The sequence below is a fragment of the Staurois parvus genome, unplaced genomic scaffold, assembly GCF_062004578.1.
Source record: "Staurois parvus isolate SC_StPar_1 unplaced genomic scaffold, SC_StPar_1.0 ptg000309l, whole genome shotgun sequence".
NCBI classification, from domain to species: domain Eukaryota; kingdom Metazoa; phylum Chordata; class Amphibia; order Anura; family Ranidae; genus Staurois; species Staurois parvus.
This window is the reverse complement of record NW_028318105.1, coordinates 693004-719474: the sequence shown is the minus strand read 5'-3', so window position 1 is coordinate 719474 and position 26471 is coordinate 693004. Positions and strand designations below refer to the sequence as shown.

The 26471-nt window shown below is 45.9% G+C and overlaps 1 protein-coding gene across 2 annotated transcripts in view; it reads left to right on the top strand.

Annotated features, from left to right (window-relative positions):
• Positions 1-25820, top strand: part of TFPT (TCF3 fusion partner) — a 152193-nt gene extending 126373 nt beyond the window's left edge. For both annotated transcript variants that reach the window (XM_089683420.1, XM_089683418.1), the window contains 2 exons: positions 13980-14210; positions 14299-25820. In XM_089683420.1, coding sequence (XP_089539546.1) covers positions 13980-14210; positions 14299-14433 — 366 coding nt within the window. In that variant the 3' untranslated portion in view covers positions 14434-25820. The remainder of the gene's footprint in view (positions 1-13979; positions 14211-14298) is intronic.
• Positions 25821-26471: the final 651 nt, after the last annotated feature.

Genomic DNA, 26471 nt, shown 5'->3' with positions numbered 1-26471 from the left:
ACACTAATACAGTGATCAGTAAAAAATCTGTACACTGTAAATAATGACACTGGTGACAGGGCAGTGAAGGGGTTAACTGGGGGGGGCGATCAGGGGGTTAAATGTGACCTAAGGTGTCCTAACTGTAAGTATGTGCTGTTTTACTCGTGTTTTGTATGTCTGGAATGTGCCCAGGAAGAGAAGATTGACATAATATATCATATCATAGGACAGGGACCGATCATCCAACTTAGGCCGGACATCACTGGCCTAAATCGAATGATTGATCTCTCGGGGATTGAATCATGACAGCGTGGGTCAGCGGGGGCGTGCACGCACCCCCCCAGCCCGCAAAAACAGGGGGAGTGCAAATCATATTTATATATGTGATCCTGTGCACAGGGGCCGCCTTGTAGTGGTAAATGTATTGCAGGCGGTCCCCTAGTGGTTCCAGATTGTAGAATTTGGACTCAAAAACAAAGTACCGAAGTCCACTGAGGTTTGGAATCCATCAATTTAATTTGTGCCCAAACTACATAAAAATGCCTAAAAACAGGAATACCCATAGTTAATGTGTGCCTCATGGAGATTCAGATGTTAAAGGTTTTTTTTTTTTTTTCTTTTGGGGGGGGGGTTTATGACCCAGAATACATTCTGGTTACTGCCGTTATTAGTTCCTTATATATTATATATATATATTATAAATAATGAGTACAGTTTAGTATCAGTTGAAAGGGTAACAAACAAAGTTGCTACCAGAATGCCAAAAAAAGTTTTTATTGGAATCCTTACAACCTTTTTTAGAGGTACATTTTGTAAACGAGACTGGTGTAGCTATGGGAGAAATATTTTCTCCTACTTTTGCAATATGTTAATGGCAAAAAGAGTGTTTTCAAATAAGCTTAAAGCGGTACTAAACCCAAAACCAAACATTTAATATATCGCAGCCTACCAATCATTAGATGTGGTGGCTACATTAGTTTTTTTTTTAAGGCTTTTTCCCGTTTTCAAGCGATGATCAAGCCAGTAACACACCTCCTGTATTAGAGTACCTCCACTCTGGGAGAATGAGCTCAGAGGGCACATTTGGACAGTAGCATTGTCAGTCTGGGTGTCAGATCGCCGCAGCGCACGAATCTGCACATGCGTAGGATCCCAACAAGACATGCAGGCGGGAACTAGGACCCAGGCGCACCTGTCACCAATGATGGCGCCGGGCAGGCACTATGACCCAGGCGCGCCTGTCGGAGCCGGTCGGGCTATTTAAACTGGGCATTGCAATGTCCAAGTTGCCGTATGGTCTTGATCCTCTGCTTGAGTTCTGCTCCTGTGAGTGTACCTTGTTGCCGAACCCAGCCTGATCCTGATTACTGCTGACCGTCTCCTGCCCTGACCCCTGGCTTGCCTTTGACCACTCTACTGCCTGCTCATGATTATCTGACCTCCTGTTGCTGAACTTGGCCTGTCACCCGATTATCCTATGCCTGCTGCTCTGTTCCGTTCTGCCTCCACAGTTACCGACCCGGCCTGTCTTACTCTGCTACTTGCTTCACGGTGTGTCCGCATCCATCCATCCTACACGGATCCATCTGTTTACCGCTCAGGTCTGCCCTGCCTCTTCACATCAGGCTCTTATCCAGCTACGTCACGCTGGCAGTCCTCTCTACTACAGTTGGGTGTACCCGGGGGCCGTGACCTGGTCTCAGCCTACTCCAAGTCCATCCCCACCATCAAGGGTTCTGGTGAACAAGAAGACTGGGGCTTAGACTCCGCACCCTGGGGAATCCTGGACTGTGGATCCATAGAGCTACCGTTAGCGAGTACGTGACAGTACCATACGGCCATGACTGAGCTTGGAAGAGGACCCTCTCCTTTGGATGAGGGTCACCATCACCTGACGATGCTCACCCAGGCCGTTAAGACATTACAGGAGGGATATACACACCTGGAAGAACGTATCCAGACCCTAGCTTCACCAGCTCCCACATCTTCGGATCCAGCTGCTCCCTCCCCGGCCAAGGATTCCACTGAACCTCACACCGGTACGGTGGTCACAGGGCTTTTCAAAACGCATGTCAGCTATACTTTGATCTACAGCCACGAACATTCTCCTCAGAATCCGTGAAGGTGGGGTTCATCATATCCTTACTGCAAGGTGAAGCCCAGGGTTGGGCCCATCATCTGCTTGAAGTTTTCCAATCCGCACCTGAATTCTGTAACCACTTTTTTCAACGCGATGGCTCAGTTGTACGATAACCCGCAGCGGGCTACTTCCGCTGAGGCAGCTTTACATGCACTCCAACAAGGTCGCCGAGCAGCAGAGGATTACGCTTCTGATTTCAGGCGCCGGAGTGGTGATACTAGATGGAACGATGCAGCCCTACGTCATCAATTTTGCTTGGGCCTAGCTGAACCCCTCAAGGATGAGCTAGCTAGAGTGGGCATACCTGACTCCTTGGAGGACCTTATAGCGTTGGCCATTCAGATTGACCGTAGGCTACACGAACGTAGGCTAGAGAGGTCCAGTCAAGTCCAGAGGCCTACATGGGTGCTACCTCGGTTCCCACTCCAGCCCAATCCTCCTGTCAGGAACCAGGATTCTGAGGCTACTGATATACCTGAGCCAATGCAACTTGGATTGATACGACCATCATTAACGTCAGAAGAACGCCAAAGACGTCGGTTGAATAACCTCTGTCTTTATTGTGGAGAAGCAGGCCATTATGTGCGCTCTTGTCCAGCGAAGTTGAGTAAGTGTCTCTCCATCTCTTCTGCTGTGTCCCCAGCTTGTCTCGATAGCTCAACTCATCTAGCCATGCCAATTTCATTCCAGCTTCCCAGAAGAACCGTGTCGGTGACGGCGATTATTGATTCAGGGGCCTGCAACTGTTTCATAGACCTAAGTTTTGCAGCCCATCAGCGTATCCCTTTACAGACCAAGGAGCATGGTTTTAACATCTTCCTGGCCGATGGATCCCGTATTAAATCCGGACTGGTAGACCGAGAGACCCCACCAATCCGCACTACGGTTGCCAGCTACCATCAGGAGTTCCTACGTCTGGACGCCATCGCGTCCCCGTTATTTCCAGTCATTTTGGGACTTCCTTGGCTACGAGCACATGACCCCCAAATCAACTGGAAGACGGGGTCAATCCAATTCCTTTCATCTTACTGTCGGGAACATTGTTTACCCAAGACACCCTCGGTTAAACAGACCCTACTGTGCATGGACTCTGACGCAGAACTGTCTCAAGTAATCCCCTCGGTTTACCATGGCTACCTTGACGTGTTCAGTAAACGGGGAGCAGACATTCTCCCTCCTCATCGAGCCTACGATTGCCCGATTGACCTACTCCCCGGGTCTGAGATCTCATTCGGGCGAATTTTCCCTTTATCGGAGCGAGATTTAGGAGTGTTAAAAGATTACATTGATGAGAACCTCCAAAAAGGATTCATCCGTCCCTCCACTTCACCAGCTGGAACTGGAATTTTCTTTGTGGAGAAGAAGGATAAGTCCCTGAGGCCTTGCGTGGACTATCGGGAGCTGAATAAAATCACCGTAAAAAAACGGTATCCCCTTCTTTTGGTTCCTGAACTGTTTCAAAGACTGAAAACTGCTACTATCTTTACTAAATTGGATCTGAGAGGAGCCTATAACTTGGTCCGCATATGAGAAGGGGATGAATGGAAGACAGCCTTCCGCACTCGGTTCAGTCATTTTGAGTATTTGGTTATGCCATTTGGATTGTGCAACGCACCTGCCACGTTCCAGCATTTTATTAATGATGTCTTCAAGGATTACTTAGATATTTTTGCTGTCATTTACCTAGATGACATTCTGATTTTTTCCTCGTCCCTGGAGGTACACCGAGGTCATGTCAGGAGCGTGTTGAAGCAACTTCGCCAGCATGGGCTTTACGCCGAGGCAGAAAAAATGTAGTTTCGAGCAGCATAGCATTCCGTTCCTGGGATTGATTATCTCTACTGCAGGAATTGCCAAAGACCCCCAGAAAATTTCCGCAATTTTGGAGTGGCTGGTGCCCTCAGACAAGAAAGGTGTTCAGCGGTTCATCGGCTTTGCTAATTTCTATCGGAAATTTATTAAGAACTTTTCGGGCCTTGTGTCACCTATTACCCCCAGCTTTGTGAGCTACAAAGCTGGGGGTTCGCTTCCATTGGACCCCTGAGGTGCAGGTTGCTTTTGAGACCCTGAAAGAATTGTTCACAGCAGCACCCATCCAGACTCTTCTCTTCCTTACATTCTGGAGGTGGATGCGTCCGAAAACGCAGTGGGGGTGGTCCTTTCACAAAGGAAAGGCCTCAAGGAGCTTATGCACCCAGTAGTCTTCTTTTCCAGAAAACTTACTCCGGCAGAAAGGAACTATGACGATGGAGACCGAGAACTTTTGGCAATAAAGACGACACTGGAAGAATGGAGGTACTTGCTGGAGGGGGCCATGCATCCGATCTTGATATATACGGACCATAAGAACCTTGAATATTTAGGAACGGCTAAGCGCCTTAAACCACGCCAGGCCAGATGGGCACTGTTTTTCTCAAGGTTTGTTTTCCACATAACTTACAGGCCGGGGTCTAAAAACACGAAACCAGATGCGCTCTCGCGCATGTTCGAGGACCCAAAAGAATCTCCAAAGCCAGACACCATCCTGCCAGCAGGGAATTTCTTGTTGTTACAATCAGAACTCTTGTCTAAATTACAAACAGCGTCCATAGGAATACCCAGTCCACCCGGAGTCTCGGTACAAAGCAGAGAAGGGCTCTTATGGAAAGGGGAGCAAATCTTGGTTCCCGAGGAAGCACAAACTCTGGTCCTGGGTTACTGCCACGATCACCCGTTGGCAGGTCACTTTGGGGTGTTCAAGACTTTGGAGCTGGCATGTTCTGGTGGCCGAGTATGGCTAAGGACTGCAAGGCATACGTGAGAACTTGCACCATCTGCAATAGAAATAAGTCCACCAGAAACAAGGCTTGGGGCTTACTACGACCCTTGCCAGTACCTGATAGACCGTGGATAATGATATCAATAGACTTCATAGTAGAACTTTCACCTTTCCAAGATCATACTGCTATTTTTGTGGTGGTGGATTGCCTATCAAAGATGGCCCACTTCCTACCATTAAGGAATACACCTTCTGCTCCTGAGACTGCTCAGATCTTTATTAAGGAAATTGTAAGGCTCCATGGAGTTCCTAAAGATATTGTTTCTGACCGAGGGGTACAATTCACCTTGAGGTTCAGGAAGGCATTATGCAAAACATTGGAAATCAAGTTGTCCTTTTCTTCTGCGTACCATCCTCAAACAAATGGGCAGACCGAACGGACCAACCAAACCTTAGAACAATACCCCAGATGTTACACATCTTTTCTCCAGGATGACTGGGTGGCACTCTTGCCCTTAGCGGAGTTTTCCTACAACAATGCGAGTCATTCCGCCACTAAGCAATCTCCTTTCTTTGCCAACTACGGTTTCCATCCTACCTTCCTACCTGACCTGATCCTGGAGATCTCGGTTCCTGCTGCTCAGGATACACTGAATTTTTTTGCATCTAATACCAAAGTGTTACAGGAGGCAGTTGCGAAGGCCCAGGAAGACAACAAAAGGGTCTTTGATAGGAGAAGGGGGGAATTGATCCTGCACCCGGGGGAGACCAAGTCTGGTTGGCAACAACCAACCTGAAGATGGCGTGTCCGTCAAGGAAATTGGCACCCAAGTTTGTGGGCCCATTCTGGGTAAAACGCAAAATTAACGATGTTGCCTACGAGTTAGCGCTCCCAGAATCCTTCAAAATACACCCAGTTTTTCATGTGTCTTTACTGAAGCCTGAAGCACCAGATCCCTTTCCTGATCGTAGGTCAAGACCCCCGGAGGCCATAGACATTGATGGGGAAGTGGAATTTGAGGTCGAGGCAATCGTAGACTACAGGAAAAGGAGGGGTCAGACGCAGTACCTCATTAAGTGGAAGGGTTATGGCCCGGAGGAAAATTCTTGGGAACCAGCTCAGAATGTCCATGCTACGAGACTAATTCAGGAATTTTTTCGTAACCATCCACAAAAGAGGAGTCAGTTGGGCATCCGGAGGCTGCTCATAAGGGGGGGGGGGGGGCAATGTCAGGGAACGAGAAGATCGCCACCGCGCATGAATCTGCACATGCGTAGGATCCCGACAAGACATATAGGCAGGCGGACATTAGCACCCAGGCGCGCCTGTCACCAATGACGGCGCCGGGCAGGGGCAACCCCGTTCCCCCTCACTCAGCTACCCCCTCATCACCCCTCTCCCACGGCCCCACCACTGCTCTGACCTCCACTTCCACACCACCCTACATTCCTCATACTGAAGCTCCCCCAACACTCCACACCTTTTGACCTTACTACCATCGAGGAAGTCTCCAAGATCCTCTCTGATGCCCGCCTCACCACCTGCCCCCTCGACCCTATCCCCTCACAACTCCTACGACCTCCCTCCCCCTCCATCCTACGCTCCCTCACCCACATCTTCAATCTCTCCCTCTCCTCCGGCACTTTCCCCTCCCCTCTGAAACATGCACACATCATCCCCATACTTAAAAAGCCCTCCCTGGACCCCAATGACCCGAACAACCTCAGACCCATCTCCCTGCTCCCATTTACATCTAAACTCCTCGAGCGCCTAGTCTACACCCGCCTATGCTCTCACCTCAATGACCACAACCTCCTCGATCCCCTACAGTCCGGCTTCCGTACCCTACACTCCACCGAAACTGCCTTACTCAAACTCTCCAACGACCTGCTAACCGCCAAAGCTAATGGCCACTATTCAGTGCTCCTACTCCTTCACCTCTGTGTGGCCTTCAACACAGTCGACCACCCCCTCCTCCTCAAAAAACTACACTCCCTCGGCCTCAGAGATTCTGCTCTCTCCTGGCTCTCATCCTACCTGTCACAATGCTCTTTCAGCGTTATCAATAATGCTAACACCTCCCCCTCACTCCCCCTCTCTGTGGGGGTCCCTCAAGGCTCTGTCCTCGGGCCCCTTCTCTTCTCCATCTACACCTCCTCCCTTGGCCAGCTCATACACTCTCACGGCTTCAACTACCACTTCTATGCCGACGACACACAAATCTATCTTTCAACCCCCCACCTCACCCCCTCGGTCTCCGCCCGAATCACACACCTACTGAGCGACATATCAGACTGGATGTCGCTCCACTTCCTTAAACTGAACCTCTCCAAAACCGAGTTTCTTGTCTTCCCCCCCCCCCCCCCCCAGCCTGGACACCACCTCCCATTGACTTCTCCATCACATCCAACAACGCCACCATCAAACCCGCCCCGCAGGCCAGAGTACTTGGTGTCATTCTGGACTCCAACCTATCCTTCCAGCCCCAAGTCCAATCTTTAACAAACTCGTGCAGACTCCACCTCCGCAACATCGCCAAAATACACGCGTTCCTAACTCCAGAAACCACTAAACAGCTCATCCACTCCCTCATCATATCACAACTCAACTACTGCAACTCCCTCCTCACTGGCCTGCCTCGCCGCTGGCTATCCCCGCTTCAGTCGATCCTGAATACGGCTGCCAGACTCATTCACCTTTCCAACCGCTCTGTTTACGCCACCCCCCTCTGCCAATCCCTCCACTGGCTTCCGATTGCGCAGCGGATCAAATTCAAAATCCTAACACTGACGTACAAAGCTGTCCACCATACTGCCCCGAACCACATCACTGACCTAATATCCAAGTACCGCCCAGCACGCACACTCCGCTCCTCACAAGACCTCCTTCTCTCTAGTTCCCTGGTCTCCTCCTCCCATGCCCGCCTCCAGGACTTCTCCAGGGCGTCACCCATCCTCTGGAACTCCCTGCCCCAACCCATCAGATTATCACCTACTCTTCTCTCCTTTAGGCGCACCCTGAAAACCCATCTCTTCAGGAAAGCCTACCCCACCCCCTGCTAACTTGCCGACCTCCTCCACTCTTCCTACCACTCCATCCCCCACAGCTATCTCCTCCTGTGCCACCATCCCCTCCCTCGTAGATTGTAAGCTCGAAAGAGCAGGGCCTTCAATCCCAGTATGTTTTGCCTTGTATTGGTATTGTTCTGTCACATGTTCTGTCCCCCTTTGTAATTTACAGCGCTGAGCGAACTATTGGCGCTTTATAAATACTGTATAATATTAATTACGTGTGTGTATAGATAGAGATGTATTCAATTATAAAGTGACTGCTTTGCTTTTTCAGCTGGCTAACAGCGGGACCCAGAGTGTACGATGGTGCATGTGTTTATTATCTCTTTAAGATTGCATGCAGTGAACTTTTGGGCTGTTAGTCACCCAATACAACCAGAGACTGCCTTTTTTGCCTAACAGTGGGAATACAAGCACGACTGAATCCAATCCCGATACTCTGTCAACCTTTTGCTTGATGTTTTGTTGGCCTTAGGAAACTCAGTCCTCACGATCAGGTCCTCACAAAGCTCAGTCTTTTGGCACTGGTCCTCACTGGTGTAGGCACACATGATAACGGGCAAGGAAAAGAGTGTACAAGAAAAGGGGGGAGGCTGGGTCCCATCTCCAGCAACCATCCAATAGCATGAAAAAGAAAGAAGAGGGTACTCTCAGATGTTTATTTTAAATAGTCAAACACTGTCACAATCTATCCAGCTATTCCACACTAACAATTTTTGCTTATAGGACTTTCTAAAGAAAAATAATATTGCAATTCTTTTCTCTCAAACCATCTAAATTTGACACTTTTTTTTTTTAGAACTTTTTCATGCTTATTAAAGTGTTTTATCAGGTATGGTGCATGGTTAGTAAGGTGAGGGGGAGTGTATCTCACATTTAACACGTCTACAGTGAATATTAGGGAAGCACATTTTTTTGTATCCAAAGGATATTGCACTATTATTGTGTGTGTGGGTTTTTTTTTTTTGAGGAAATATTGAAGAAAGAAAAGATGGATTGGAACACGGTTTTGGAGTATATGATATTGAGCGCTTTAAACAAGTTTTGATAGGGAAAGGGTGTTTAGTACAGCCATTTAGACGTGGACACTAAGTGGGGTGGCACGTCAGTAACCACAGGGTGATTATATGTTTTTTTTTTATATTTGTGTGGGATAATGGGATAATATAACTATATTGAGTTTTTTCTTTTTTTGAGGATTTCACGGATTAAAGGAATATCTTCATGAAGGTGGATTAAATCTGAGAGCACGTATATAAAAAAAGGTTTTTGAGGATATCAGACGCTGGAAGATTATTATATTGACTTTTGAACCTTCGGGGGTGAAAGTGGAACTTTTGCGTCTAGGAACATTTAGGTTTTTTAGAGTGATTCATACAAATGTGCTCCACCTACTAATAATCAAAGAAATTACATTATCTATGGCACAGTCCCTTTGAATGCACAGGAATACACATGGTATAACTTATAACCAATCAGAGTATGCAGTAACTTCTACATCAAGGAAGTAACATTATCCAGGGCACAGTCCCTTTTAGATGCACGGAGGTGCATATGATCTAGTTTGTAAACAATCAGTGTGCAGTGATTCCTCTATCAAAGAAGTAGCATTATCTGAGGCACAGTCCCTTTAAATGCACAGAGGTACATATGATGTAACTTATAAGCAATCAAAGTATGCGATGACTCCTCAATCAAAGAGACGGCATTATCTGAGGCACAGTCCCTTTAAGTGCACAGAGGTGCATATGGTGTAACTTGTAAGCAGAGTATACAGTAACTTCTCAGTTTAACCACTTGCCTACAGGGCACTTATACCCCCTTTCCTGTCCAGGCCAGTTTTCCGCTTTCAGCGCTGTCGCACTTTGAATGACAATTGCGCAGTCATGCAACACTGTACCCAAACCAAAAACAACTGAAAATTATGAAAAAAAAGTTTTTTTCTTAGTTTTTGATATAAAATTTTGTAAATAAGTGATTTTTCTCCTTCACTGATGTGCGCTAATGAGGCTGCACTGATTGGCACTGATAGGCACTGATGAGGAGGCACTAGTAGGTGGCACTGATGGGCAATGAAAGGCGGCACTGACGGGCACTGATAGGCAGCACTGACTGGCACTGATTGGCAGAACTGATAGGTGGCACTGACTGGCATTGATAGGTGGCACTGATAGGTGACACTGAAAGGCAGCTCAGATGGGCACTTATGTGGCATTGAAGTGCACTGGTAGGCAATGATATGTGGCATTGAAAGGCGGCACTGATGGGCAGCACTGATAGGTGGCACTGACTGGCATTGATAGGTGGCACTGACTGGCACTGATAGGGGACACTGAAAGGCAGCTCAGATGGGCACTGATATGTGGCATTGATGTGCACTGGTCGGCACTGATATGTGGCATTGATGAGGCACTGATGGGCCAGTGCAGGTGGCATTGATGGGCATTGGTGTGACAGCTCGTGAGGAGGGAAATGCCGATAACCGGCATTTCCCTATTTACATGTGATCAGCTGTGATTGGACACAGCTGATCACATGACCGAGCCGACATCTTTGGCTCTTTCCGTTGATCGGTGATCTGCTGTGTCCCAGGGAACCACCTTGCACCCATCATTAACTTTTATGGCGGGCGGGAGGCGGTTAAGGATGACCACCACACAATCCCCTTTTTTAGAGGCAAAACACCTTGAAGCATAGAGTCTTGTAGGTATCTTCTAAGTCAAGCAGAACACAGTGAGTGAGCACACGGTGTAAAACCAGCAGTCCTTCCAGGTGATAACAGCATGGAATAGGAGAGTTACAGCCACTAAAAGGAACATCCATAACCAATAAAGTTACTTATCTGGAAGTAGAAGTCCATGGAAAGTTCAATGTAGGACCTGGGAGTGTGGTATTGGGCCATTCCTGACCGGTTTCGCTGGTACAATCGGCTGCCTCAGAGGTAGGCTCAAAAAGTTTGCTTGACAGTTTGCTGTCTGGGCTTGGGCACTTAAAATGGCCGCCCCGTCCGTACTTCGCATGTGCGGGGTGTGGCCACGTCATGACATGGAGTGCATGTGACATCACGGACATGCTTAGTCCCAGGAGGCCAAGGCAAAATACAGAGGAGAGAGCAATGGATAATGTCCATCTAGTGGACATTATCCATAATGCTAGATGAAACCTCTACTTGTTGTTTATGTGCCATACTCGTGTGATATACCATCTTGCCAAATGCAGTTCATTTCAACTGTGCTCATATTCATCACCTCATGTGTTAATTGAAATATTTTATTCTTCTGTTGCTCATTCAATTCTGTTCCAAGCTCCTATTCTCATTTTTCCAAGAACTGGGGAGGATCAGATCCTTCCATATCCATAAGAATCCTATAAATCCTGGAGGTAACTTGTTTTAGAACGGTAGCTACATTCAACAGTTTTTCAAATGGATACAGCTCCTCCAACGCCCTCAGCATTGAGACAAAATTACTTAATTGACCATACCACCACTCGTCTAATGTGAAAAATAAATCTTTTTTTCTTCTTTAAATCTTGAAAAGAGTGCAAATTCCCTTTATTCAAAACATCCTTCAAACGTGCATTTTAATCCATTTCCTGGAAATATTGTCCTTCCCTGGGGGGAAATTCTGCCTTCCCACCAAGAGAGTCAATACTGAATTATATTTTCATCCTTTTTGCTTATACATTCTATCCCAAACACTTAAAACTTTCTTTGTCAATGGACTAGTATTCCCAGCCAGTGTACGAAAGTTTTGTGGTATCCAAACAATCTTCCCTAACTTTGCCTTACTCAAAATCCCTTCCATATTTGCCCAGCCTTTCCCTTGTGAATTAAATGTCCAGTCTACTATTCGTAATAATATAACCGCTAAATATTATTTCCTAACATTAGGCAAACCCAATCCCCCATTCTCTTTTGCCCTACACAGTACCTCATACCTAATTCTCGTTTTTTTATTTGCACATGTAAACCTGAGTATCATCTTCTTTATTATCCCAAAGAAAGACCCTGGTAGGTAAACTGGGAGCATGTGAAACTTTTATACAGGATTTTTGGTACTATCGCCATCTTTACCAGATTTATACGTGAGCCCAAAAGGACAGCGCTGTGGAGATTGGGGATAAAATCAATACACCCCCCATGGAGGTGTGCCTTTATTTGTCAAATGGTTAAAATAGTTGTGTAACCCAATGTACAGTACAATAAAGTCCCAGGACTGTGAGGTGGAATGTCCGCTCACCTGCATCTCCGGAACGGGAAGAGACGCTTGTTCTTAGTGTGTTCCTGGACCGGCCAGGAATCGTGGCGCTCTGGAAATGACATTATTGCAACTGGGACGGAAGTGGAAGTAGAGCCCTGGGAGTGAGACGCAAGCTTAGCTGGTAACCATGACAACGCATCTCACACTCATGCGTTTGTCAAGTCTCAGATTTATACAACCTATCCAGAAAGCTCCTCCCTTTCAAAGTCTTCCCATCTCCTCCTTTATTTCATTTATTAAGCACTTCATGTCCTGACACTTTTACCCCCTTCTTGTCCAGGCCAATTTTCAGCTTTCAGCGCTGTCACACTTTGAATGACAATTGTGCAGTCATGCAACACTGTACCCATATGAATTTGTTAGCATTTTTTTGAGACAAAACTTTTGGTCCTATTTGTTCACCACTAGGATTTTTTTTTTTTGCTATATAAATTAAAAAGTGTTTTTCTTATAAAATGTTGAAAATAAATAATCTTTCTTCTTAAATCTTGCCCAAAATTTATTCAGTTTTCTTTTTAGTAAAAAAAAAACCCAAATTAGTTTATAACCAAAAATTATACTTTTTCAAAATATTTTTTTACATTTTTTTTTTTTTTTTTTTACACCTACTGTCACCCTAGCAGTACAGTGTCACCATAGTGACACTGTACTACTTGCGATGGGTTATGAAGAATTGTTTTTTTTTTTTTACACTGATTGCATTTAAACCCAATCATTTCTCCTCTCTGGCTGCATTGTTGCAGCCATTGAGAAATACTGTGTGAGCTGCGATTGGTCATAGCTTGTCACATGATACAAGGCTGTTGTGAAAAGCCTTGTACCATGTGATCTCTGTGATCATTCACAGATTTCACACGTAGTAAACAATGATGTCAGAAGTGACATCTTGCTTACTACTATTCTGTGATCACTGATTGGCCAATCAGTGATCACATGATCGGGACCTCACGTAGAACATCGGTGCAGCGCACTCCCAGGGAGTGCGCACAGTCCAAAATGGCGGGCGCCATTTATGAACGGCAACCCGCCCCTGCACTGCCCCCCTCCGGCCGTTTGTACACATGGGCCGGAACGGGAAGTGGTTAATGGAATATAATTTGCCTGGTATAGGCCTTTTATTGAAGGAGTTAGTTTTGTTCCCAGGTAGCCTATTTCCTTTTCCCTCCAAGTAAATGGAAACACTTTTTGTAAACTCTGCATGACAATGACCCAAAACACACGGCCAAGGCAACAAAGGAGTGGCTCAAGAAGAAGCACATTAAGGTCCTGGAGTGGCCTAGCCAATCTCCAGACCTTAATCCGATTGAAAATCTGTGGAGGGAGCTAAAATTACGAGTTGCCAAGCGTCACCCACCAAACCTTAAAGACTTGGAGTGGCTGCCAAGAGCAGTGGGCCAAAATCCCTCCTGTGATGTGTGCAAACCTGGTGGCCAACTACAGGAAACGTCTGACCTCTGTGATTGCCAATAAGTACCACCAAGTACTAAGTCATGTTTTGTGAAGGGGATCAAATACTTATTTCCCTCATGAACATGCAAATCAGTGCATAATTTGTTAGACATGCATTTCTTTTGAATTTTTTGTTGCTATTCTGTTTCTCAGTGTTACAATACACCTACCAATCGATTTTTAGACTGATCATTTCTTTGTGAGTGGGCTAACATTCAAAATCAGCAGGGGATCAAATACTTATTTCCTTCACTGTACATCTTTCTTTTACACCACTGTATATGAAATAATATAGGTTCTATTAACTTTTTTGCAGGATGAGGGAACCCATACTTGTACTACACCAACCCCAGCAAATTCAGAACATGACCCCCAAGAAAATGAGGATCTGTCAAAATGTTTATCAGGACCACCCCTTGGTTTGGAAGCTGTTAGTCCAGGCAGTCCATCTCTTACTGAAGGACCACCAGTCAAAAAGAGGAGGAAGCACAAGGAGGAGAAAGTGATAAGCTCAGTTCTTCTTCCAACAGAACCACTTCTAGATCAGGTGAGTAAATACAGCAATAGTCAATAGAAGTTTATTCACAATATCAATTATGTGTAGGCTTATCGTATTCCTAATTGGTCTTCTCTAGGTGAAGATGGAGGAAGACTACTTGTGTGATGGTGGTGAGGAACTGAGCCTAAGTTGGCATTCGCTCAGCCCAAGAGACAAGATTCTTCAGTACACCAAATTCTCCAGTCCTGGACCATGCTCCGATTTTGACTAATCCTCTGAGACCTTTAAGCTTCTATGAGTTTCAATACATCAGTGGATCTTTTGAACAACAAACTGATGAATTTGTTGATATTCTACTTTATCTCTGAAGGCCTAGAGTGTAGGACTTATATAACCATACAGTGTATAGTTAGTATATATTTGAAGAGATGTAATGTGTGGATGCTGTAACGTTTGCTTAACCACTTGCCTACCAGGCACTTATACCCCCTTATTTACCAGGCCAATTTTCAGCTTTCAGCGCTGCCGCACTTTGATTGACAATTGCGCGGTCATGCAACATTGTACCCATATGAAATTTTGATCATTTTTTTCTCACAAATAGAGCTTTCTTTTGGTGGTATTTAGTCGCCACTGGGCGCTTTACTTTTTGCGCTATAAATACAAAATGCAAAAAATTTGAAAAAAAAAAAAAAGTTTGTTTCTATTATAAAATTTTTCAAACAGGTAATTTTTCTCCTTCACTGATGTGCGTTGATGAGGCAGCACTGATGGGCACTGATAGGCGGCACTGATGGGCACTGATAGGCAGCATTAAAGGGCACTGATAGGCAGTACTAATGAGGTGGCACGGATAGGTGGCACTGATAGACAGCACTAATGAGGTGTCACGGATAGGCGGCACTAATATGCAGCACTGATAGGCGGCACTGATAGGTGACACTGATGATGGGTACTGATAGACGGCACTGACTGGCATCACTGCTGGGCACTGACTGGCGGCACTGACTGGCACAACCCCTGGGCACTGACTGGCAGCACTGGTGGGTGGGCACAGGTGGGTGGGCACAGGTGGGTGGCACTGCTGGGCACAGGTGGGTGGCACTGCAGAGTGGCACAGGTGGGTGGCACTGCAGAGTGGCACAGGTGGGTGCACTGCTGGGCACAGGTGGGTGATCTGCTGGGCACAGGTGGGCGGAGCTAGTGGGCGCACTGCTGGGCACAGGTGGGCGGAGCTTGCGGGTGGCACTGCTGGGCACCGATCATCAGTGCCCTGATGATCGGTGCCGATCCCCGCTGTGACAACTGCCGGTTCTCGGCAGTACTTTCCTCACGATCTGACAGCGTGAGGAAAGTGCAGCCGAGAACCGGCACTTGCATTTTCCTCTGATCGGCGTGTCATTGGACACCGCTGATCAAGTGGTAAAAGGCCGCTGTGATTGGCCTTTTACCACATCACGTGATCAGCTGTGTCCGTAGGGCGTGCAGGAGAGCGCGTTCTGGGAGGACGCCATATGACGTCCACCCAGAACTGGCCGGCCGCAGTGCAGCCGTCATTCGGCTATCTGCGGTCGGCAGCTAGTTAAAGAGTAGAGCTAGTGGAAGCGCTACATACAGAGTTGACACATTTATAAAGGAGAGCTGAAAACATTTGACCTGGGGTAAATACAACTAGCTTTTCATATTTCATATCAGTGTGTATATAGATAGATATTCAGGGCTTGACAAATTTGCTTTGAATCTAGGAGTAAGCTAAAAAAGTTAGCAGCCAGTTTCTTTTTTTTAGCATAGCATGAGTTGTCAGCGCCCAGGCAAGGCAACTTTTGGTGACAAGCTTCACACAATGCGATTTGCCACACGACAATCACAGCATGTTTAGGTGCCAATGAAAATGATAATGGCACCTCAACCTGCGTTTTGTGATCACAGCGATTCTTCCGCAATCCCAAAATGCCCAGGTGTGAATGGAGCTGCCCTAGTTTACACATATATGATTCTGGATAAATTTTCAAACTCACAGATTTGCATAACAGGCTAGATATTATGTGTTCCTATTGAGGTGGTTGACACAGATGCGATCAATACGCATTGCATTTTGCATGCCCCTACGAAGTGTCCTGTGCAAGTTTGTAGCAGTGTTTTCCAGACTCGCAAGTGATAAAGTAGAGTGGCATGCATAGATAAGTGTTTACTTGAGATTGCTATTGACAGGAGTTTTCATATTGAAGTGAATGAAGGGTGTTTTTACATTGAAGTTTATGAGAGGCAATTTTGCATTGAAGTCTATGGGACATGATTTTGTATTGAAGTCTATGGGAGGAAGTAAAGAATAAAACAGGGCGCACTCTCTCATGCATTACTGTGATATATAGGAAATTTATTGTAAAATTACAAATGCATACTCACAAACCAAAAGAGTCATATAAACAGAGACAAGGAGCCAAAGATGACAACCGCTGATAGCGTAAGTCCTTGGGTAAAAAGTGCTAACGTGTTTTGGGAGTCGAACTCCCTTCCTCAGAGCAGTAAATAAAATACATATTTATGGTTCTTATATATAAGACCAAGTGATAATGAAAACCCAACCACTCCCCCTCTGTACAAAAGGAAGGGGTGGCGTCCTGCAGGTAATGCCCAAAATGGAGCTATCTAGAACTCAGATTGACATGTAGTAAATCATATTAATGGCTATAATATAACAATCCAAAATTGCATACCAGATAGACTGATCAAATCCCCATGAGTGTAAAACATTGTAGTGTAAATTAATATTATTATTATACAGTATTTATAAAGCGCCAATAGTTCGCTCAGCGCTGTACATTACAATGGGGGACAGAACAATAACAATACAATACAATGCAAAACATGAGTGGATCGAGGGCCCTGCTCTTTCGAGCTTACAATCTAGGAGGGAGGGGATGGTGGCACAGGAGGAGAAAGCTGTGGGGGATGGAGTGGTAGGAAAAGTGGAGGAGGTCGGCAAGTTAGTAGGGGGTGGGGTAGGCTTCCCTGAAGAGGTGGGTTTCAGGGTGCGCCTAAAGGAGAGGAGAGTAGGTGATAATCTGATGGGTTGGGGGATGGAGTTCCAGAGGATGGGTGACACCCTGGAGAAGTCCTGGAGGCGGGCATGGGAGGAGAAGACCAGGGAACTAGAGAGAAGGAGGTCTTGTGAGGAGCGGAGTGTGCGTGTTAAGTGGTACTTGGATATTAGGTCGGTGATGTAGTTCGGGGCAGTATGGTGGACAGCTTTGTACGTCAGTGTTAGGATTTTACATTTGATCCGTTGCGCAATCGGAAGCCAGTGGAGGGATTGGCAGAGGGGGGTGGTGTAAACGGAGCGGTTGGAAAGGTGAATGAGTCTGGCAGCCGTATTCAGGATCGACTGAAGCGGGGATAGCCAGCGGCGAGGCAGGCCAGTGAGGAGGGAGTTGCAGTAATCGAGTCGTGATATGATGAGGCAGTGGATGAGCTGTTTAGTGGTTTCTGGGGTTAGGAACGTGCGTATTTTGGCGATGTTGTGGAGGTGGAGTCTGCATGAGTTTGTTAAAGATTGGACTTGGGGCTGGAAGGATAGGTTGGAGTCCAGAATGACACCAAGTACTGTGGCCTGCGGGGCGGGTTTGATGGTGGCGTTGTTGGACATGATGGAGAAGTCAATGGGGGATGGTGTGCGGGCTGGGGGGAAGACAAGAAACTCGGTTTTGGAGAGGTTCAGTTTAAGGAAGTGGAGCGACATCCAGTCTGATATGTCGCTCAGTAGGTGTGTGATTCGGGCGGAGACTGAGGGGGTGAGGTGGGGGGTTGAGAGATAGATTTGTGTGTCGTCGGCATATAGGTGGTAGTTGAAGCCGTGAGAGTGTATGAGTTGGCCAAGGGAGGAGGTGTAGATGGAGAAGAGAAGGGGCCCGAGGACGGAGCCTTGAGGGACCCCAACAGAGAGGGGGAGTGGGGGGGAGGTGGTAGCATTATAGGTAACGCTAAAAGAGCGTTGTGACAGGTAGGATGAGAGCCAGGAGAGAGCAGAATCTGAGGCCGAGGGAGTGTAGTTTTTTGAGGAGGGGGTGGTCGACTGTGTAGAAGGCTGCGGAGAGGTCAAGGAGTAGGAGCACTGAACTGAATAGTGGCCATTAGCTTTGGCGGTTAGCAGGTCGTTGGAGAGTTTGAGTAAGGAAGTTTCGGTGGAGTGTAGCGGACGGAAGCCGAACTGTAGGGGATCGAGGAGGTTGTTGTCATTGAGGTGAGAGCTTAGGCGGGTGTAGACTAGGCGCTCGAGGAGTTTGGATGTGAATGGGAGCAGGGAGATGGGTCTGAGGTTGTTCGGGTCATTGGGGTCCAGGGAGGGCTTTTTAAGTATGGGGGTGATGTGTGCATGCTTCAGAGGGGAGGGGAAAGTGCCGGAGGAGAGGGAAAGATTAAAGATGTGGGTGAGGGAGCATAGGATGGAGGGGGAAGGAGGTTGTAGGAGTTGTGAGGGGATAGGGTCGAGGGGGCAGGTGGTGAGGCGGGCATCAGAGAGGACCTTGGAGACTTCCTCGATGGTAGTAAGGTCAAAGGTGCGGAGTGTTGAGGGGGCTTCAGTATGAGGAATGTGGGATGGGGTGGAAGTGGATGTCAGAGCAGTGGTGGGGCCGTGGGAGAGGGGTGATGAGGGGGTAGCTGAGTGAGAGGCAACGGGGTTGGAGGGAGTTTGAGCAGCGACGAAGTCCCTGCAGGTTATGTCGAGGGAGAGGGGGGATGAGGGGGTAGCTGTGTGAGAGGGGACGGGTTGAGAGGGAGTGTGAGTTGCGGCGATGTCCTTGCGAATTGTGTCAATCTTGTTTTTGAATTGATTGGCAATCTCAAGGGTGGTGAGTGAGGTGCTGGGTGGAGGTGGGGGTGGAGAGAGTAGAGAGTTGAAGGTGGAGAAGAGTCGGTGAGGATTGGAGGAGAGGGTCTTGATGAGGGTCAGGAAGTAGGCTTGTTTGGCTGCGTGGAGGGAGGAGGTGTAGGTGTGGAAGGCAGATTTGTAGCAGGTGAAGGCTTTTTGGGATTTGGTTTTGCGACATAGTCGCTCCAGGGCACGACTGTGTCGTTTGAGGGATTTGGTGTGATCAGTCTGCCAGGGCTGGAGCGGTCGGGGTCTGATGTTGCGTGTGGTTAAAGGCGCTAGTGAGTCAAGGGCTGTTGACAGCGTGTTGTTATAGGCAGTCATAGCCAAGTCGGGGCAGGACAGGGGAAAGATGCTGTCATAGAGTTGATCAGCTGCAGAGTGGAGGGGGGCAGGGTTAATTCAATTTTTTTAGAGGAACAACACAAATTTGATATATTTTTCTTCATGTTTTAATTTGGAATAGAATGTGTAGTGTTCCCAATGCATTGGTGTGTATGGAAATAAAAGCTATTAGAAGGATTTTGAGCTTTATTCACTTTTTTCAACACACTGCTATTATTTTGAACACAACTGTATATATAATTTATAATCTAATGGGATTTGAAATAGTTACTGTACAAATAAAATGGGAGATGTGAGTTTGGTCCAAAATGTCTGAATCAAGGGACAATATCAAAATGTGTGGGAAAAATTGTCAGGGTCAGTCGCGCATTTCCAGAAACCTGATAGAACAGAGGGGTAAATCCCATGCAGCCACTGGGGGTGTTGAATATATCCTATGAAAGATTTTTAAATTGAATTAGAGAGTCCCTGGCAGACATTAATTGTGATAACAGGTAGTCCCATAGGTGCTCCCAGTCTTCCCTGTCCAGTCTGGGAACTTCCTCCCACCCTCTAAATAGAAAAGTGCCAAGTCTCTCGTGATTGGAGGGTAGTAGGGCTTTGTAGATTGTGGAGAGAGGTTTAGTTAAGGCATCATCCCTTAAGAGAGTTTCCAGCTCGGAGGAGGTATACTTTGGCCCTTCCAAATTGATCTTGGAATGCATGGCAAAGCTGCAGGTACCAGAATAGATAGGAGTTAAGAAGGACAAACTGTTGTCTTAACATGTCAAAGGTCTTTAGTCTACCGCCCTTGAAAATGTGACTAGGATGTTTTATCCTCTGACACCCAAATAACTGGGTCAGGTATGGAGAAAAATTCTAGTAGCATTGGATTTAGCCATAGAGGAGTGAGGGGTAAATGCGTGTTGGAGAACTTTAGAGTGTACCTCGTTCCAGGCCCAGATAACTACTTTTCATAGCGGGCATTCGAGATAAGATCCCCTGTATAGTAGATTCCTCAGGGTTTCATAGGAACTAAAGTGAGTAGCCTCCAGCTCCACCAGGGCATTTGTCTAACCAGATCTCAACCAATTGTGGGAAAGTGTGAGAAGGGCAGCTAGAATATAAGAGTGTAAATCAGGACAGGCCAGTCCACCTTGCGTCCATGGCCTCTGCAGTATAGTGAAGCAGAAATGAGGATGACAGGAACCCATAAAAAGGGCACAATGGAAGAATTAAAATGCCAGAAATACTTCTGTGGGATCCAGGTCAGGGAATACCTCAGTATATACAAAAGGAAGAAATTTCATTTTGACCAAATTAATCCAGCCTGTGAGGGATGAGGGTAGATTGTCCCATGCCTTCATTTTTGTAGCATAATTCGTAGCATCAGCAAAAAATGTATTTTGCAAAACCTCGAGGCTAAAGGGGAAATAAGAATAACTAAGTATTTAAAGTTGGTAGTCCATTGTAGTGGGCTTCCTCCAGGCATACCTGTCCTTAATCTATCCATTAATATATATATGCTCCAACTTTGGAGACTCAAAATTTATAGATTCACATAAATGTATTGTAGAAGGAGTGTTGTATATGATTATGTGAAGTTATAATATGACTCCTTGAGGTATCATTCCGATGAAAAATGTACAAATTGAGGTGTGGAAGTGGGACTTTAATTCTACCTCAGTGGTTCACAAGTGGACCTATATGATATACACACAGACACAAATATGCATAAAGATTACATGGTTTGACATAAAAATAACCATTTCTAGGTCCAAGAAAGATTTCTTGGATATAAAATGCCTCCAATTACATATGGCGACGCGTTTCATGGGTATTCCCTCCTCTTCAGGGCCCAAAAATCTTTTACTTCACAATATACATACTCAAATCTGAAATATCTCTAAAAATATTTTCTTTTCTTCATTGGTATTTTTCTTTTCCTTGTTTTAAAGTATTAAACCATATACATACATCAAGAAAAAGACCCGGTCTATATGACAGAAGGAGAGCCAGTGAGATAAAATAGTGTGTGTGTGTGTGTGTGTGTATGTGTATATATATATATATATATATATATATATATATATATCTCAGAAGGATATGTCGTGGAGGGACTTTATTTTGTTCCTTTTGAGAGGTTCTCAGCCCTAGCTGAGAGATTTCAGCGAAATGCCAACAAGATGGGGAAATTGGTTAGCTTCTCCTGTGTTTCTTTAGTTTGTTATGGGTCCCTGGAGTCTGTAGCCTTTAAGAGTTAATGGGAGGGATAAGTCTCCAACCTCTCACCCTGGGAACTGAAGGGTTAATGGCCTCATCTGGGAGGAGAGGTGTGTGTTCTGCTCATCTAGCAGGGGGGCTGTGTGTGGGGAGAGTTGTTATGCGCTGTGTTTGACCCTCAGAGAAAGGCAAGGACACAGCCCTGGAGTGACATTTCCTTGGAAAGACCTATTCTGTGGATGGTGGCAAGCCACAAAGATTATTTTAGGTTAAGGCATTTGTTATGTCTGCTCCAAACTTGTCTTTGAGCCCCTGTAGAAGCTGAATGACTATTATCCTGCTACTGGGACAGTTTTATTTCTTTTTGCTGCCAGAAAGCTGCTTTTGTTATCATTATTTGAAAAATAAAGACTGACTTTGATTTTACATGGCACCAGTGTGGCTGTCATCCCCCAGAATATCACTGATATTTCTGTGCTGTGAATGAACTGGACAGGACAGTTAAAGGAACAGTTCTGTTTAAAGTCCTGGGGTTAAGGCTGTACAATCGATGCAACCCATAGACCACAAGATGGAGGAGCTGATCAAACCATTGGTTGCTGCCAGTGTGCAAGTGCAGCAGCAAACTAGTGCAGAGGCTCAAGTTCAACACAAACAGGCGATAGCACTACAACAGTAAGCCATGGCGATGCAGCAGGAAACCAATATGCGCTTGGCTGCCCAACTTGAGGCACACAATGAGGCGATGCAAGCACAGATAGATGCTTTAGCCAAACAAAAGTGGCAGTTGTCTCTAGCAACCCAATGACCTCAAAGGCAAGCCACAGGTCAGAAGTTGACCCCTCTGTGGAGGCAGTTAACAGCCCTGGTATTGCATTTCCGGAACCCCTTGGTGCCATTACCGATCATTGAGGTACCTTTTGAGTGGATTGGGATGGACCTGGTGGGACCCCTAGTCAAGTCAGCCCAGGGTCACCAGCACATCCTGGTGGTCTTGGATTATGCTACGATGTACCCAGAGGCAATCCCATTGAGGACACCTACCTCTAAGGCTATTGCCCGGGAGTTGTTTACCATGTTTTCACGAAAAGGGTTCCAGAGAGAAATTCTAACATACCAGGGAACCCCGTTTATGCCCAGGGTGATGGCAGATTTGTGTGAGCTGTTTCAAATTAAACAACTGCGGACCTCTGTCTATCACCCTCAGACAGATGGCCTGGTTGAGCGATTTAACAAAACCCTGAAAACCATGCTCAGGCAGGTGGTCCAAGAGGATGGGAAAGACTGGGATTGCTTATTGCCAGCATTAATGTTTGCCATATGGGAGGTACCTCAAGCATCCACTAGATTCTCCCTGTTTGAGTTGGTCTACGGGCGGAGACCCCGGGGGTTGCCTGACTTGGTAAAAGAGACCTGGGAAAGTGAATCCTCACCCCACAAAACAGTTGTGAAGCATATTTTGCAGATGAGGGAGCGGATGGCCAAAGTCATGCCCCTAGTGCAGGAACATTTACAAAAGGCCCAAGAAGCCCAGAGGAGGGTGTACAATCGGTCAGCAAAGATAAGGCAGTTCCAGGTCAGGGACAGGGTGGCCATACTTATACCAAGTGGAAAGCAAGTTCCTAGCTAAGTGGCAGGGGCCCTTTGAGGTGGTATAGAAAACCAGAGATGTAAACTACCGGGTACATCAGCAAGGAAAGAGGAAGTCGTACCAGATTTACCATGTGAATCTGTTGAAACCCTGGAAAGATCGGGAGCAGGTGGCTGCTGTAGCTGGGATGAGACCAGTAGCTTCAGTCAGGGTCACCCATGTGTCATCCCTGTCCAAACCCCAATTACAAGAGGTTAGAGTTCCTCCAACATAGCAGGGATATGTTTACTGATTTACCTGATCTCACCAATGTGATAGAGCATGACATTATTACAGATCCAAATATGAAGGTATGGATAAAACCTTACCGAATTCCCGAGGCCCATAGAAATGCAGTCTCAGAGGAGATAAAAAAGGATGTTGGAGCTTAACATCACTGAAGAATCACAGAGTGAATGGTCAAGTCCTCACTTGATCCTGTCCGGTAGGTTTATTATCCTGGACCATTGTCACCACCGATTCCAGTGCTTTAGGGTGGATCACCACCTGCAGTTATCTCAGAATGCAAGACAGGTGGAGTTTCTGATTAGATAGGGAAGTCTCCAACGTACAGAAGTTCTGAGTAGTTGGAATAACACTGTACACCTCACATCCAGGCTAAACTGTTTTTTCAGTTGAAAGGTCAACACAGCAGCGGTGTCATAAGTTCAGAAACAAAGGAGAACTGATGACAGGTTCCAATAAAAGTCAAACTATCATGTCCCTAACTGAATGTATTCTTCAGTGTCCTTTGATAACTTCAGGGGCAGAGTTTTAGATCTGCAGACACTTATTTCTTCCGGACAAGCTGGGACCTGTGCCCCTTGAGCACCTTTTTCCCCAGGTGGCTTCTGTTTTCATCTTACAAAGTGGTACTTCCATCTTTTCTGACAGAAACAGTACATAAGCTACACAAGGTGGGTCCCCTCCCTCCCCCATTCACTTGTAGTATAAGCAAGGTAAAACATTAGATGTTTCCAGTGCAAACCCACCTCGCACATGCATTAGCCTGGACATGCCATAACAAAGATGGCAGCCACAAGAGGCCCTCTGCACAGTGTATGCCCGGACACCATAGCCAGGAATGTCACAGGTGAAAGGAAAAAGCTGGTGACAAAAGAAAACCCCCCAAATCACTCTCACAAAGGAAAAATTACAAAGCCTAATGAAGGTAGAGGCAAAGGAAGAAAAACAAAAAGAGATAGCACATACCTGTGGGAGAAAAGAAAAAGGCAACACTAACTCCAGCACCAGGATTCAGCTTAGGTGTGCCAAGAAACATACGCAGCATGGGCTGTAGCATCGAAACACCAGCTCAGGTGCACCGTGTGAGGTTCTGTCATCGTTAGTTAGAGAACTCCTCAGCCCCAAAAGACCACCATAAGGGACTCCCCAACTTGTTAGTGCATTTAGCAACCTAAGATCCTAAGATGTTGGACTGCGCCTGGGAGAGGCTGAATCCAGACAGACTCTGACTCAGTCGGCAGGTAGGGACTTGCTGCAACATCGCAGTCTTGTGGTTGTAGATCTTGAGGACGAAAAGCAGAACGAGGGAGGTTGCTCTTCCTTTTATAGATTTAAACAAGTCCTGTGGGTGGATATAGGGGTGGAGCTATATCATATGAATGCTGCCATGTTAGCATCAGGATAGAGTGCAGAAATATTTCCTCCAAAAATTATTCTCCTTTGTCCCAGTGAGAATAAAATGTAATTTTTAAAATTACAGATAGAGCGTATTTACTTTCTGGACACATCTGTATGAGTTTTAGATTCTGTGTCGGTAAAATAACAGTCTGATTATTGCTGGTTGTAGTGTAACATCTCCCTGTGTCCTAAATTGCCTTCTGACCTGAACTGCTGAACAACTACTTTGTCAATTAGCTTCAATTCGCATCACACATGTGTAAATCCACACTAGATCTTTTATGTGAATAAAATCTGTGAAGCAGTCTTACAAATTATGTTTTATTAGTGGGCTGCCAGCTCTCTGCCTCCATATTTGCCTAATCTAAAAATGTTTAGATTATGTTCAAAATATGTGTACAATTCCCATTATTGGTGTGCACCTAAATACCATTTCTTTTACAATTTCAAGCTAAAAAAAGCAGGCACTTTCTCCATATTGGACTCCTATTAATATGAGTGAGATTCCCTGTCTTTAGTCTGTACAGTATTTATATCATATCTCTGATATTATACAGTCCAGTTAAATTATGTAGTTAAATCTGCCTGCTCTGTCCCTCAGAAATAGTGGCTTCTATCAGTGGACTGTCTGATAAGGTTTAAAAGGGTGTACATCAAATCTGTAAAATTTGCCCTTTCTCCCAAAAAGGGAGCCCATTGTTTCTAGGCAGTTTGGTTACTCTCTTGATTGTGGCCTTCCATGAATCACACACTTGAATTCCCTTTCCTTGTTTATGGCAACATTGCAAGCATTTCATGTTCTGATAGGTCCATTTTCACTTTATCTATGGACTCTGTGTCCTGCGCACCCTCTTTACACAAGACTTTGTTTTTGGCTTGATTTTGCCTTCCACTGAATTCTGATTGTCTGTAAATGTCATTATTCTTGGACATGCTCTGATTTAAATAAAGAATTTCAAAAAATAAATTGTGGTCTTCAATTTGAAGGCATTTAAGTAGTTTTGCAAAGATGTATGTTGTTTCCATCTTTAGTGTCCATAATGAAGGCACTGATATACAGTTTACTGGTGCCTGCCTGCTATATACCTCCAAAACTACTGACTGTCCACACCAGTTTTTTAGTTGTGTTACTTAGCTGATGATCTGGTTGCTTAATGCCTGCTCAGTCTCTCAGAAATTGCGGTTTGTCGAAAAAGGCTTTCTAGCTGTAGTGCATACTTGTATTCTATTTCCATTGTCATCTAATAACCATAATACAAGCGCATGAGTGCCAGGGAGGAAGAGGTTAATATTCTAGCCTGTATGTCTCTGAGGCTACTAACACGATACAGCAAAGGTTCAGCAAAGTATGCTTGTGGATCAGTCAGACAATGTCCAAACTCAATAGATGGAACACTACTGCTTTATTAACCACTTCCTGTCCGGACACTTTTACCCCCTGTTTATAAACAGCAGGCGGACAGCAAGTGGTTAAAGGCTAAAAACTGCAATCTAGAGATTAGAGATGCTACACAGTCCTGCAGTGTTCCAGGAGCCTGCCTGTAGTCCCTTCCTGGATTGTGGCAACGGTTGATGCAACTTTGGACCAGCCAGTCTTGGTAACGTTGCCCAACTTTCT